This window comes from Corella eumyota, chromosome 3 (genome assembly GCF_963082875.1).
Source record: "Corella eumyota chromosome 3, kaCorEumy4.1, whole genome shotgun sequence".
NCBI lineage: Eukaryota > Metazoa > Chordata > Ascidiacea > Phlebobranchia > Corellidae > Corella > Corella eumyota.
In genome coordinates, this window is record NC_137492.1 from 6,510,135 (window position 1) to 6,525,812 (window position 15,678).

Sequence of the window (15,678 nt, forward strand, 5' to 3'; positions counted from 1 at the left end):
TATTGTACAGTAAATATTATTGTTTTTTTGAACAATTTGAACAATTATATCAACGACTAGCATCAACAAACAATAAAACAAAACTATTTAAACAAATTTAACAAAATTAAAAAAAATGCGCAAAAGCGTATTAAGCAAGATTTAAAAAAGTAAGAAGTGCTATTTTGCAAATGTTACATAGCAATATTCAGACGTAAGTGAAAGCGTCTTGTCGTATTTTGGTCTTTCTATCTTGACGAATTCCAAACAAAGATTTTGATGGGTTTTCCCCAACATTAAAACTTTCCATCATCATATCATCTTTGTATCGTGCTTCAGATTGAATTTTGACCTTGTTCCTTGGCGCTCTAAAAGAGCTGCGAAGCCTTTGCAAATGTGATCGAACGTTGTTGTTCGGTGCTGGCTCGGACCGCAAAAAACGATCCATTATCTCGGAATCGGGGTTCCCGTGCCCGCGCGGGGACGATTCTGAGGGTAAAAATGAATCCAGGTTTTTTACTGACTTGTTTTTGGTTTTTGACTCTTTCGAGTCCTTTTTTAAACTTGAACCTTCATCTTGTTTTGACTTTCTACCGAAATGCGGCATCGATTTAGGTTTAATTTCTTTTTTAGTGGCTGCACCCATCAAAGACGTGGAATTTTTCTTATTTTGTACGATTTGTGCTGTGGTAGAGTTATTTTTCTTTGAAGTAAGCGAGGAAGATCTAGGTTTAGATTTGGAGACATTTTCTGTTTTGTTTTCCGGTATTTGGTTCCAACCCGGCTTTTCCTTTTTCCCGATAAAACTGGCACGAATTAAAGCAACAGCAGACTTGCGGCTGGTTTTCTTAGGCTCTGCTTCGTTCCGATTGCTTGTGATAGACATGGTTTGATCTATGAAGGACGGGTCGCGCTTATGAATCTATAAAATTTGCAAAAATTAGCTTAGATTTTTAAATTACCCCTATATTAAAAACGATTCAAAAAATTTCGTTAACACAAGCGTTTGTTTAAAAAGTATTGTAATATTTTTTATAATTTGTAAGTTATTCAAAGGGATATAGGCCTTACCCTTGCTTTCGCATCCCGTTCCTGGGAAATCTGATGACGTAAATCCTTTTGGCTATGACGTACATCCGATTGTTGTTGATGACGTTGTTCATGTTGCGGAATGTTGCTCCGAGAAGATAACTTTTGACCCTTTGATCTTCTCCCTCGTACAGATCTGTCAACAAAATGTAAATATCCAAATAACTTAAGATCTATTTTCGAAAAAAATTGGCCATCTAAAATGTTTAAAAAACCCAAAATGTCAGATTACTTTTTAACAATAACTTACAGTAAAGGGTCTTGCAAGAATGCGTTGTAGTTTGCAAATGGTTGAGTTACTGAATCGTTTGGTTGAGTTGAAGGTTTGGTGTTCTGCATGACATAAGTAAATACAAACAAATTTAACAAGGTTCTGGTTGTTTATAAGCATTGTGGGATTACGATGTAAACATAAAATAAACATTGAATATTCCGGTTAAAGCCGCCAACAACTAGTTTTTGTAATTGTTTTTCGAAATTTTTTTATATTAAGGCCACAAATAAAATGAAAATTCAAAAAGAAATTAAAAAATTACTTCGTTATGTTGCAAACTTACCTGATAATTCGTGTTTGAAACAATTTTGCCTTGTTGGTGATGGAATGCATTTTGATCTTTTACACCATTTTGTGGTGAATCGGTAAATACAGAAACGTTTTCAGGTTCTTGTTTTATTTTTTGAAGGACAGGTTCTACATATACGTTTTGCTTGCGTTCGTTCGATTTGTTTCTTCGACGTTCGTGTCCACTTCCTTTCGAGAAAACTGATGAAGGACTTGATGGCTCAATGTTTTTATTAGTGAGGTTGTTAGTGTTCATTTTAAAGCTTGTCACAAACGAATGTTCTGTTGAGATTACCGATTCCTCTATTGACATGCGTCTTTTTTCAACAAAGGCCGAAATTTCAGGAAAATTTAAGTAATTTGGTCGCGTGGTATTTGTTACAGGAACCGGCACTGAGTTGACTGAAACTGATTCTGCCAATTCTTTAATAAAATTTCTCTTTTTTCTAACCGCCGAAAGTGGTAAAGATGTTTGTTTATACTCATGCTTTCCGGACTCAATTTCAGAGAAAGGAACGTCATATCTTTCGGCAATAGTTGACGGATTTTGTTGGTGAAGACACCTCATACTTGATGAAAGCACGGGTGTGAAAGCTGATCTTTCACTGGACGAGATTTTTAGACCAATCACGTTATTGTATTGTATAGGTGTAATGTTCGTGTAGTTTAGATCACTAGTACCGGCGAACCCAGGCTTCGGCCGCAGTAAACCTGGTGTGACGTGATTAGTTGGTGCACACGTTGATACCTGCTTTGATAACTCAATTTCGGTAAATATACTTGATTGTGAGCTAGATATGGATAAAGATCTTGAAAGTTCGTGTTGATGTTTTTGTGGTGTTGAACTTCTACATTCTCTTGTTTCCATGTTTTTAGCATGTTTGTTATCTTCCATGGTTTGATTGATTTCTTCGGAATATGCTATTAAAGATTTTAATTGTTTGTTTTGCTTGATTTGTTTGGGTTCCTTCGCAATGATTTCCACGTTTTCATAAGTATGTACTTTATCAATATTGCATTTTTGCGGTGAAACTTCATCTTGTATTAACGTTTTAGGCGGAATTTTCGGAGATGCTTCGTGCTTTGTTGAAAGCGTATCACATTTGTTAGCAACTGAAAACGCCTGATTGAGATTTATAACTGCGTCTTTCATGTCAAAGATTTGGAATTCAGTCATCATTCGCATGGATCTTCTGCGAACCTGCGACAACTCCATGTCTTCTTCCTCTAGGCTTTCAGCATTATTTTTTGCAGCAGATCGCTTCATTATATCTGAAAACTTTTCTCTTAATTTTTGCTTTTTATTAAATGCGCTTTTGAGATTTCTAGTGACACCAAAATCCATTTTCTTGTTGGAATCATCGTTTTGTTTTAAATTAATAGCACTTACACCAAGTTTAATTCGTTTTTGAACAGATACCGTTGAAGTATTTGTTTGCTGATCTAAAGATGGGGTCTGAGACAGTTCTGTCGAACAGTTATGTTGATTTTTGTCACATATTTCAGTAGTGTGTTCGCTATAAAAAACTGGCTCAGTTTCCATGTGATTTAAAGTAGCCTCTGGAATAGATTCTTTGTAATCTTTTTCGGCAAAAATAAATTTTGTTCGTTGTTTTGGAATTGGTCTTTCTACTTTGGAACTGTCACTACTTATTATGGAATGATACGAGTCGGATCTATGCCTTGATTCCGATACTATAAATTGTTCTTTAGTCAAACTTTCTTGCACAGCAGTATTTGAATTATTATTAGAAATGTTTTCTTTTTTTAGGGTTTCCGTATAAGATGGTTTGCAATTATTGTCAGTTTTATTGTCGTTTTGTTTAAGTGCATTAGTGGATGTGGAAATGTGGTTAGGGTATTCGTTTATTGGTGAAGCCGGAGTAACAACTTGAGATGCCAATTCTCTGCTTTGCCTTGGAGAATGCCACGATGAATCTTGGTACCCCGAATCTATGCTACATTCACTTGTATGTAAGGCTTTATGTCGATGATTTAAAATCGGTATTAGGCGTAAATTATCCTTGTCAGTAAAGTCCTTCGTGTGATTTTTTTCTACATTGGGCAAGTTTTTTCTACATTGGGCAAGATTTGTTGTATTTGATTTGTCTGGGGTACCTTTGTTTGTTGCGGCTTTTAGGTCTACTGATCTGTTCAAAGATGACATAACGCTATTTTTTAGGTTTGTTTCTTCGCCATTGTAATGAGATGTGCCGTGCAGATAGGTAAGATTTGATTGATGTAATTCATTGTCTGGAACAACATTTGGATCCATTTTGGATAGACTAAAAAAATATGATGTACATAAGGCAAAAAATAAAATTTAAGAAAATATTTACAAAGTTGTTACTTTTACATAAAAATTAAAACCACACAAAAATGCAAGCTGGCAAGAATGCGTTTGGTTTCTATCAAGTATTAAATACTTATAAACATCTGCTTAGGGGAAAAAATTTTTTAAAAAGAAAAAAAACGTTGAAAGAATAGCAAAATTAGGGTTAACCTACCACTTAATTGCAACAGGTTTTGCGTGCTCGTATGTTTGCAATGTACTTAAGTTTTCAGTTGGCCATTTACTCCAGCTAAACTGATTGATAACCGACAACTCGTTAAACATTCGACCCATGTAGTTTTGAAAATCGGTCGTCGTCGAGCGAAGTTCCATCTAATTTAATAAAAGTTTTGTAAAACACCTGCATTTTTTTAGTTAAATTAATTCTTAAATTTGTGTATATGCGAAACTCTATGGCGAATTTTATAAAAAGTTTTATACTACATATAATTAATAAAAGTTTAATTTTTTATTTTAAATTTTATGATATATGGTTTTTATTTAAGTATAAACAAACGCGTTAATAGCTTTTTATTATAAATTTATCATAACTGACACAAAGTTGCCAATTTTCTAAAAACAAAACTATTTTTACTTATTCTTACTTTTATAAGCGTTTGCGAAAAAACAAAATCAAAAATGTTTTTATTAAAAATGGTAAACCACAAGCATAGCATAATGCTTTAGTAACAAATTTCGCCTAACCGCAAAAGCTGGGGTAAAATCAACTTCCATACAACCTCCCAAATCGGCAATTTACCCGTGGGTAAAGGAAATTAGCTATATATTTCCAAGTGAGTCGGTTTTAAATAACGTAGTTTGAGTCAAATCTGAAGAGCCCAGCATTTTTGACAATCTAGATTTAAGATAACCTCGTTTTAAATGACAAGAGTCTGGGCTATGGGTTCTAAGATAATGAATAGGTTTTTCAGGGGTAAGATTATAACACAATCTTTAAATACAAAAAACATCATCATAACAAAAGACCATTTTTTGTAATGTGTTGTAATACCGGAGCGTTTGGGTATTATTGAGCGGGTGTCAAATGTCCCAAATATCGACGATCCATAACATTAGCCAAGCACGTGTCTAATTAAATGTACGTCGCTAATAAAAGGAGCAAGTGTTTTTGGTTAGGGTAAATGATAGCATGTGCGCGTTTCGCTGGGTTCGAATAACACGAACGATGTTTATCAAAAAATATCGTTTTCGCTTTAGATTTTCAAGTGCAAATCGCAAGGAAACCGTTTCAGCACAAAAAAAAAGTAAAAATAGAAGATGAGCTCATGTTGGCATCAGGAAATTGCAGCCTTTGAATATTAATATTACTCAACAACCTGCCAACAACATTAGTTTTTCTAAATTGTTTAAAAGGCGACGCGGTTCAAAAAGTCCGTATATGAATGTAAACAGGGCTGAGCGTAAATAGTAGCTCAATCGTAAAAATGTTAACGAATGCAAAACAGTTACTGGCACCCCTACGGCGCCGCGCTGATGAAAAAAATAAACTTTTTGTCTATTTTTGTGGATTTGCCTAAATTATTTTGACGGTTTACATAGCATCACATATTTTGTAAATAATACTTTGATATTTTTACTTAAGCTTGGGTTGAATTAAGAAGCCATAACCTGGGACTTCTAAAACATAAACATAAACTAAGTGTTTCAAATATAGTTTAACAACAAGTAATATGAAGTGTTATCATTTATAATAAATGTTAAAGATTTTGTTTTATTCAATTGATTACTACTAAGAATATAATATTTGGGCACAAATGGCAATAATTGTTGTTCGATATTTTTGTAAGCTCTTAAAATAAAATTCTTAAAAAATAATCTTGAAAAAAGATTTTGTTTTATTCAATTGATCACTACTAGGAATATAATAATTGGGCACACATGGCAATGTCTGTTGTTCGTTATATTTATATGCTTTATTCAACAAATGTCATGAACTATTTGATTTAAATATTTGTTTAAAAAAAACAACCATAATATTTTTAATACAAAATATAAGAAAAAAAATCGACACTGGTGGCATTCAACAACATAAAGTTTTTCTCTTTATTCAATATTAGTTTTAAATTATAACTTTCGCGAACCCAGTATGTGTGTAAAAATTAATTGCTCATTTAATTGCAATTCTCAAACGTACGATTTTGGTTCTCGAGTATGTAATAGGCACTTGTCTTTCGTTAAGTGGTGTATATGTAACTCCAGTATTTTTATATATGTCTTTTGAGGCTTAAAAAGTGTACGATTAAGAGCCTTATAATTTTTATAAGCACCTATAAAATAACTTACTCATGATTTATCACGTGTGCATATTATATTTACTGTTTTTTATTATTTGTGCCATAAACACAAAGCTATAAATTACCCGTCAAACTTGTGCATAGTTATTCTAAAACCAACCACGTAATAAATTATCCTAACCAATGATTAATCAAGGCTTTTAAAGAAAGCTAAAGAATTTGGTCTTAAATTACATCATGACTAAGTGCGTAGGATGCAGCCAATAAATATCATTCCATCTCATTTTGTCAGTACGGAACTGCCAAAGGTCGTGTTCTTTCGTTGGAGTATGGCAAACGACTTTCAAGCTGTTTACAGTTTACACACCTAAGCCAATTTGCATTTCCGTTAGCGCGGTACAGAAAGTTTTTTGGTGACGAGAAAAAGTGAAAATGTAAGTCATTGCGTACTTTCGAAACCACATCCTGCAATAAATATCAAGGCCAATGGGTATATTACATGGGTGGTCTTACTTATTAACACGCTTCGTATATTGGCAAATAATTTAGCAGTTTTTATTGGATTGTTTATCTTTTAATATATTAACGTGGTTTTTATAATATACATGAAAAAATTTATAAGTAAATAATAATTACCGAATCTGATTATCCTAATTATTTTATATCAAGAAATATCTTAATTATATCATATGTTTTTGCATTCAAGCTGCATTAAGAATATAAAATATTGATTCTTAGATTTATTATAAACAAGTTTTTTCTTAAATTTAATTTTTGGAAATGCTAAGTAAAATATTAATTATATTGACATTTTTTGTCGGATTTACATTTGAACTACAAGTATATATTATATTTTATTAAACGTTTACAACATCTTAACTATTTGTGATACCCGTTAATTTGACTATATAGATAAAATCGTTCCCAAATTATTTCTACAATAAGTTCTTTGTTGGCCAAATGGTTTGATTTGTTAAATCCACAAAACAAGACGTTTCCGATATAATTAGCACACCACGAACCTTTAAATTAGCCTAAGTGCTAAGCTAAATGCCCCTTTATTATCCCCACAAATTTACAAAACAAAAGAGAAAGGTTAATTAAAAAGAGTCAAATTAAAGGAAGGTAAAATAAGAATATTTATTTTTTGTACTTTCTGTTTTGTGAAACGTTGTCTACAATTTAAGCAGTATTAATCAGCAAATTTTCTAACACTCTTAACACTATAAACACCCTTTAAAACATAACTAGTCATACAATGATGTTTTTAGCTTTTTAGAAATTTTAAACATTTTAAAATGCCAATAAAATCTTATAATATAATTTACATAGGTGCAAAAAATAATGGTACGACGATTTTTATTGGTATTTTTTGGTATATATTATCGATTAGATTTTCCCCATCAACATAAAGGTCGTGAAAATAGAGACATTGCATTAAAAGAAAAAATGGGTGTTAAAACGTTCGAAGGTCATCAAAAAACTATTTAACGCTTCGCTGCATACGATACAATCGGAAAAGTAAACCATAAGTACACCTGCACCCCGTAAAACATTAAACGCGGACATAATATGCGTGACGTCATGTCTACGTCATCGGACGCACGTGCGATTGCCAAATACGGTACAGAAATAAGATTTTGCGTGTCCGGATTTTCGATTCAATATTTTTTCTAATTTAAAAGAGTTTATCATCAAAGATCGATAGCTTGAAATCAAATAGGATCATAATCCATTGTGGTTATAGACTGAATATTAAAGTTTTACGGTAAGTCGAGGCATTACGCAATTATCTTTGTCATTTTTTTAAAGTAAGATCTCTCATACCTAATAAGTTCAAGTCTTTTGGTTATGTTATACTAAACTTGCAATACAGTTTACAAATTAGGTTTTTTGTCTTTGAAAAAATATTTTCAAAAATATAAGTATCTATTTGAAAACAATGTCGATTACGTCACACCAACAATAATTGGTGCTTGAGTTATGAGTTTGTATTGTCGGGCAACAAACGTTTGTTATTTCTACAAACAAATTCTTATTGCTCGAAATACGCAATATTTCGTCACAGGAAAACCTCTGGTTTCAATTATGACGTACTATTTGAAACCACGCGTTTTACTCGATTTCCGGCGACGTAATGTGTCATAAAGAACAAATAAACGCGACGAAATCTTTGGCGTGCGTTCAAGTGCTGTTATGGGCATTTTTCCTGGCGAAGTCGCTCGTCAACATGCTATATGTTTTATTGTTTTAGACCGTGGTACGCTCTATAAACTCTGTATTGGTTTTCTGTTTTATTTCTTGAGAGGTGCGGTCGCGATTTATTTTAAACCGGAAAGCAACTGAATACTAGCAACATAACAAGCAGTTAACTGATCTATAACTGAGAGACTTCGAACGCGTTAGGGTCGACACATATCATTGCCATGTCACCGAGTTGGAACGAGGCTCGCGGGCCTTTCAAACACATTTTCAAATTCGAAACAAAATAACGCGATGCGGATCGTTTGGGACGCGTTGAATGTCCGATGACACATTTATTTTCGCCAAATCTCGGGCCTAACTTGCCGACTAATGGCCAGTTGTCGCAAGCTATTTGATTCAAGTGATTGATGCGTGGGTAAACAGAAAAATATTTCTGATTTGTCGGGGATCTCGAAAAATTCGGAAAGTGCCGGTTTCTCACGATATAAATGTAAGACTTTTTGGTTCTCCTATTTCCTATCTTTTTACGTTTTTTATTGTAAAATATATAAGTTATTTTTTCAAATTTTAAAAATTTTACCAGCGTAATAAAATTCAAAATATTAAACTTTTCCGTATTAAAATTAAAGGTAGTTAATTAAAATTCACTAGTTATATAAAATAACATATTAAAAGTTAAAATTGCCTTGTTTAAAAAATTATTTAAACAGGTTTTCTTTAAAAAAAAACGCTTTTAAAAAAATAGAAACAATTTAGAGATCAATTTTCTTACCATATCTTCTCGCAGTTTCCTTATTTTATCACCCAGGCCCACAACTGTGGACAAACTAACATATTTTTGAACATTATGTTTTGAATCCGTTGACTTAATTCTGCCAGTGCTGGTTTTGGTGGTATCATTGGGCTTTACATAAGTTCTTAAAGTTTTTAAGTCAGTTTTTACACTTATTCTAGGGTCTTGTTCTGCCTTGATGTCAGTCATTCTGTCTACACCTTCTAGTTTCAAACTGTCGTAAGACAGACCCGCACGCAACTCGTTTTCGCTTTGATTTAATTCAGAATTCAAGCGCTTTTGAGTCTCGCCAATTCTTTTCTCATCACTCGATTTTGGTTCGCTCTCGAAGTATTTTCTTAGGCTAGTAATCGAGTTTGAATCTCCTTTCATTCTACTGCTTTCCGAAAGTAGTATTTCGTGGCTTGATTTGTTATTTTCTTGTTTACACAGCGGGAAATTTGGCTTTTTAAGTTCGTTAGTTGTATAAGTGTATGTTTTATTATTATGGAAGGACGAGCAAACTGGAAAATGTTCATATCCACCTATGGGCACAGAATCTAACTCTACAACGCGCCAAGTTGACTCACGTTCAAGTGCTTTGTAAGCTAACTGGCCATTTTCATAATTGCTATTTTTATAAATAGCGTTGTCACTGCTAACTGTAGGATTGCTAATCCCTTTGAAGTAGTCCAACTTCATGTTGTTGCCAATTTCGTTTCTTAATGATTGGTTTTTAAAACCATCGAAGTTTTTATTGTTGTTCGTTTCAGGCCTGTTCGGGTAAGATGATGCATTGTTGCAATCTGAATCGTTAGTTTTTTCGGTACTTGTTCTGCTTGACATGGCGTTAAAATAAGTTGTGTTTGCACATGAACCCAAGTCCAGGCCTATGTCCGTCATCGCGCAGGCGCCCTTCTGATAATTAGCTGCAGGCATCGCTTAATTTGATATTGTTTACCAAGCCTTCTTGCAAACGCGGTATAATTTTCTTATCACGTGGCCTATTTTTCTGCTTAAAAGGTCGTATTATTAAAAACGGGACAACACTTAGCTAACCTTTAGGTCAGGTCGATATTAGTTTGAACACAACAAATTAAGCACAAGGTATTAGGATTTTGGTAATCATATCTAGTTTGCTTTACGTTTGTTTTCATTTTTTTAACAGTTTTCGATCCAGAAACGTGTTTGGTTACCAAATAAATGGGATTACAGTATATGTTATCTATTACTATGAATTATATTCACTAAAAATGTGACTTTCAAGTTTTATTTTGGACTTTACTATCAACAAATAGTTTTAATAATTTAAAATGTATATGTTACTCTTTAATTATTTATCCAAATATTTATAACCTTTTTCTTAGGTAACTAAATTTTATTACGATATATCTCATTAATTTTAATGATATTTTTTCAAACCCTACCCTTAATAGATGACGTCAGCTATATGCAGATAATTATCCAAATCTTTTAACTATAATTTAATTAGACAGAAAATCGAACCTTGTATAAAAGGAGATTTTTTTAATTTTATCATTTTCGTCGATCTTCTTGCTGTAAGCGAACAATTTTCTAAAATTTCACTGATATTATCTTGACAGCTTTATCACCTTAGACTAAACACCTTAAAATGATTCCTAGCCCTACCTTTTAGATACGTTTTAAACTTTATAAGTTTCTTTTTTCCTTTTTTTAAATAACCCTTTTTTTAAAGCGGCTACCTGAACTTAAAATTAATAAGCCGTTAAATTCTTATAAACTTTACAATTCTTGACTTTTTGCAGCAATATTAAAGTCTAGCAATATTAAAAATATTTTAACGACTTAAAGCGTTAAAAATTTATTTAATTTAAAAACCTAATTTAAAGTTCTATATTAAATATAAGTAACATTGTTAAATATTTTGATATTTTAGATTTTTTTTAATTGTATATGCTGGCACATGCTTAATTAATATCCAGCTGTATTCCTATTTTTTATACGTTGTTTACAATTTAGGATAAACCTTTTTAATCTAAAAAGTATATATCACGGTCTTTTCGAAAGGTTTGTAGTTTGACAGCTCTATTGTGTCATCTAGCGGTTTAAAGTAAACGCATTTTCGTAATCGTTTTTAAGGTTTAAACGCTCTACTTACTATACCAGTGGTCGGCAACCACCGGGCCGCGACCCGGTGCCGGTCCGTGAGGAGTTCGTTACCGGGCCGTATAATTTTCCAGGTTAAATGCTTTCGTTAAAATTTAACTTTTCAGTTAACTTTGAAAATCATAAACGGATCTCTTAACTTTTCTTGTATTAATGTGCTTCCGTTAGATAACGTACGTAAGTACCAAAAAAGTCTTAAATATACGAATTTTATGTGGTTCATTGACATCTTACGATTTAAAAAACGTTGTTTTCGAACAAAAATGCGCTACAAAAACGAATTAGTCGTTATAATATAGAAGTTTACTCGAAACTTGATTTTAATAAGCCGATAGACATGTTTATTTAATAAATTGTATCTAGACATGTTTATTTAATAAATTGTATCTAAGACAAAACCGCGAAACAGACTATACGTGAGGGACACATTGCGGGTGTCATTGAGTTCCATAATTCCTCGGTGGGAGCGTCTCGTTGCGGCAAAACAATTGCTCAAGGTTCTCATTAAATCAAATTATTTTAAACTGTAATAAATTTTCATTGCTGAATATTTGTGGTATTTTGAAAGCCGGTCCGCGAAAAATTGTTAATTTTAACCCGGTCCGCAGTGCGAAAATGGTTGCCGACCCCTGTACTATACAAAATAAAATATTAAAATAGTTACAAATGTCGTAAAAATGTTGTATTGGCACTTTCCATTAAATTATCTACTATAAATATATAAGAAATACAAAATAAATTAATAAAATCCGAATTCAAACACTAGATCTTTAAATTTCGGGTATCGATTCATCTGCCTTACTTCGACTTATTTTAGGCACTTTAATAGTTTTTTTGTTCTGTAAAAAAGTGTAAAACATCGTTCCGGAAAGGGTTATTAGAACTCCAATGACTTGCCCATACGTCATTCGCTCATCAAACAAGAAATAAGCAGCAGTTATCACCACGCATATCTTTAACTTGCAAAACACGGCATAAGTTATGACCGAGGTACGGTTTATGATGTAGAATACAGAAGTGTTCAATAAAAGAGCAATCAAACCTGAAGCTAGCATAGCACCCTGTAAAAAAATGTATATTAAAAATTATTTTTTTGTTTTAAAACTTACTTGCAGAATTTTTTTCTATTTTGCAAACATGACTGTTAAGTTAACCTAATGACAGCTTATTAGGATTTGTACTGCACTGAAAAACACAAGGATTTAGGCTTAAGGTTACGTTAAGTGAGTTTTAAAGTTCCCTTAAGCCTAAATCCTTATTTTTTCAGTGCAGTAGAAATTTTATATACAAGGGCATTTTTAATTAAAAACTTTTTACCATTGTGTGAACGGCGGTGATATTGCTTTCCTGTAGTGTTGGCAATTCAAATAAAATTACAAGAAGCAGGAGAAACACAGAGGAGAGCGACGATTGATAAAAAAGAAGTTGCGGAGGCGAGAGAAAGAGTTCTTCCTGTTTCGTTCCAACCCACTTAGAAATAAAATATTTTTAGTGCTTCTTATTAATTTTTTATTTTATAAGATAAAGTTTTTTTATGGATGGTTCGGTCGCAGAGTTTCTTTTTTAATTATGTTGGAATTTTTCCAACTTGCACGAGGATACCATTATTTTAAAAATTGGTCAAGTAGTTTTTGGGATATCGGGATTTGCAGTTAAAATTTTGTAAATAGGGAAAGTCCCAATGCTTGCGGGTCACGTGACGCACAACGTCATCGTCGTAAGTTCATACGCTGGCGGACATAGGAAAATATTCCTACTTCGCCCTTTCTGAGCCGTTTGTTGTACTTTTTTTAATTTTTTTTTAAGTAAACAAACTTAGCATGAAAATCAACATTTAGCCATAATATATAAGACATTTTTTACTTTTAATTCTTACGGTGTAATACAAAGATGTTGCCAGCACAGCGGTTAGTCCACACAAAGTTCCGACTAAGTTGAGCTTAACATCAGTAGAGTAATTGATCATAATCCCAATGACGATCCACGACTTAAAAATAAAACATTCGTCAAAAAAGTACCAGGTTTATTAATAACATGTTTTTATTTTTTGTATAAAAACAAAAGTAATATTTATTTTGTAAATTTTTATGTCTTTCTGTTTTTTTTTAAGGATTTTATATTTACTAAGGGAGAAATTGATTTTTTTTTAAATGTAATTTAGGTAATTTTTTATTTTATTTATATCCAGATAAAATATACCAATGCTAGCTTGATTTTTCCGCTGAAAACTTTTCCATATATCGTCACTTGAAGGAGAAAGGTGCATGGATCGGCCAAACATTTTAAAATCTGATATGTGCCAACAGTGTTGAATTTCAGTGAAAGGTTGGAAAAAATAACGAATACACAAAAGGCAATGCTTAAAGGAATAACTGTAAAAATCGGAGCCACTTTAATCTAAAATAAAATAACCTGGTTAAATAATTATATTAGATTATTAACATGAAATTGTAAACATAAAAGTTCTAAGTAATGCTGTAAAGCCTAACCATGTTGAGTTGTATAAATTAGTATAATAATCATGCACAATATTTTTAATTAAATTTTTGTTTTAGGTATTAAAAACAGGTATAAATCTAAATATAACTTCTATAAAAACAAATAAAAACTGTTGTACCTCAAATAATCCGAAGAATTTAAAAAGAAGTAGTCCACCAAACGTGCAAAAGAATTGGAAACTTGTTAGAAATAAAGGCGGTACCTTATAGTCCATATATAAAAGTTTGTTTGACATCACTATTGCTACTCCTGTTATAAAATTAACACTTAAAGCTAATCCAATCAGTAAGTTTTCTTTCTTTAAACCCACAAAATGAAATGACGTCATATCGTCAGTCAGGCGCGAAATTTCATTGCTAAAAAGGAAATTAATAAAATTAAATAACTTAACTTTTTAAACTAAAGTCTATTCGGAAATCCAACCTGTTGAAATTGAAGCTACCCGTGCCTGACTGAGCAACCTATATTTTAACTAAATGGGCATTAGAGGTTTAGCTTTTAAAGTAAATTGTTACTTTCATTCTATCCTGAGGTTCAATTTTTTGTAATAAATTTTCGTTGACTAAATCGCACTTAGACTTAATTTTTTCTCGATTTAGGCCTACTGTCAAATTAGTTAGAGTGAGAAAAAATCGAATACTTACATGCCGGAAATGTCATACAGGTAAAACCTGACAATATTCCAACGCATATATAAGATTAACAATTGTTTTTATAGATTTTAGATCGATTTACAACTTATTCGTATAAAAAATGCAAAATTATAAAATTAAACAGGTTTTATTTTTTTTTACAAAATGCTTTTTATGAGATAAATAAATAAACCCACATACAAAAACTTTAACATTTATAACAAAAGCTTTTGTAATAAAAGTAGATAAAAAAAATGCTGGAAATTTAAACCATTAAATTTTTCTACATGAAAGTCGTTAAACTTTTACAAACAAACGTTTAGGTTGTAAAATTATATTTGCCATAATAAAAAAATATTTTGGCTATAAACTACATTTAATTAAACTGACGAATATTTCGTTGCAAGCACTACAGCATACAGTAGTATCGCAATATATTAAGTTACTTTCACGATAAAGTTTAACTTACTTTTGTGTTTGTTGTAGTTTCTCATCTTTAAGGGCAATATCTTTTGCCAATTTTTCAGTTTTTTTCATTTTATATAACAAACTCACAAAAAACTTAATTCTCTACAGCGAATAGTAAAAAATGTTTTAACATAAAACTTAGAAATGTAGCCCTAGGCCATTTCACTAAAAAGTTGTTCGTTTGCTGCTCCTAGTTTCGTCAACGTGTAGACTACACAAAACATTTTTTTATTTACCTTTGTTTTTTATAACAAAAATGAAACGATATAACTTTATTATTTTGATTAAAATAAAACGATATAATGTACGATAAACAAAGGTATGACAGTTCAGCTTTTGCTTGAGGAAAATTAACATAATTAATCTAAAATAAATAAAAAACTCTTATTAATAGTATCACTTTATTTATTGTTAATTGGGTTTTAATTAAAGAAAATAATTACAATATAACATTTTTTGTATTTTTGTGGCCCAAATATTTTAATAAATGTAAAATTGTTTGGCAACATCACTGTTTTATTTGCAGGATCACGGGATTTTTCTTTCTTTATTTCAAGCTGTTGTTTTATTTTGTGTGTAGATATTAAGTTAACAGTCTGACAATTAAAAATTAGACTTTTTTAAAGCAATAAAATTTAAAAATACTGTTAACTTGCTTTTTAAAAGTAAAATTACGAATTGTCAGACTTAGAGTTAAAACAGTTTTTGATTTTTGGTTGAATAAACATCCTGAACGT

At 31.7% G+C, this 15,678-nt stretch overlaps 2 protein-coding genes across 4 annotated transcripts; both read right to left on the reverse strand.

Annotated features, from left to right (window-relative positions):
• Window positions 1-12: 12 nt before the first annotated feature.
• Window positions 13-10,766, reverse strand: LOC145744705 (uncharacterized). Of its 2 annotated transcripts, XM_082562625.1 has the most exons (7): window positions 10,701-10,766; window positions 9,195-10,206; window positions 4,138-4,295; window positions 1,626-3,915; window positions 1,319-1,401; window positions 1,051-1,204; window positions 13-901 (listed from the first exon to the last, which is right to left on the reverse strand). In XM_082562625.1, the coding sequence occupies exons 2-7, from the start codon at window positions 10,131-10,133 to the stop codon at window positions 188-190; spliced, it is 4,338 nt and encodes a 1,445-aa protein (XP_082418751.1). In that variant the 5' UTR covers window positions 10,134-10,206; window positions 10,701-10,766; the 3' UTR covers window positions 13-187. The 2 variants fall into 2 exon arrangements, with proteins under 2 accessions (XP_082418751.1, XP_082418750.1); XM_082562624.1 differs by lacking the exon at window positions 10,701-10,766 and having other exon boundaries at window positions 9,195-10,654.
• Window positions 10,767-12,018: 1,252 nt separating this feature from the next.
• LOC145745715 (solute carrier family 35 member E3-like) lies at window positions 12,019-15,029 on the reverse strand. Of its 2 annotated transcripts, none has more exons than XM_082563867.1 (6): window positions 14,943-15,029; window positions 14,044-14,197; window positions 13,542-13,739; window positions 13,219-13,329; window positions 12,660-12,812; window positions 12,019-12,403 (listed from the first exon to the last, which is right to left on the reverse strand). In XM_082563867.1, the coding sequence occupies exons 1-6, from the start codon at window positions 15,008-15,010 to the stop codon at window positions 12,113-12,115; spliced, it is 975 nt and encodes a 324-aa protein (XP_082419993.1). In that variant the 5' UTR covers window positions 15,011-15,029; the 3' UTR covers window positions 12,019-12,112. The 2 variants fall into 2 exon arrangements, with proteins under 2 accessions (XP_082419993.1, XP_082419992.1); XM_082563866.1 differs by having other exon boundaries at window positions 13,960-14,197.
• Between the last annotated feature and the right edge of the window lie 649 nt (window positions 15,030-15,678).

Excerpts from the sequence above, each read along its gene's own strand:
- LOC145744705 (XM_082562625.1), bottom strand. The coding sequence starts at position 10,133 with ATGCCTGCAGCTAATTATCAGAAGGGCGCCTGCGCGATGACGGACATA. Across the intron at positions 4,296-9,194 it reads GGAAACTGCGAGAAGATATG|ATGGAACTTCGCTCGACGAC; the intron begins GTAAGAAAATTG and ends TTATTAAATTAG. Across the intron at positions 1,205-1,318 it reads TTCTTGCAAGACCCTTTACT|ATCTGTACGAGGGAGAAGAT; the intron begins GTAAGTTATTGT and ends TTTTGTTGACAG.
- LOC145745715 (XM_082563866.1), bottom strand. The coding sequence starts at position 15,010 with ATGAAAAAAACTGAAAAATTGGCAAAAGATATTGCCCTTAAAGATGAG. Across the intron at positions 13,740-13,959 it reads AATTCTTCGGATTATTTGAG|ATTAAAGTGGCTCCGATTTT; the intron begins GTACAACAGTTT and ends ATTTTATTTTAG. Across the intron at positions 12,404-12,659 it reads TCACCGCCGTTCACACAATG|GGTGCTATGCTAGCTTCAGG; the intron begins GTAAAAAGTTTT and ends ATTTTTTTACAG.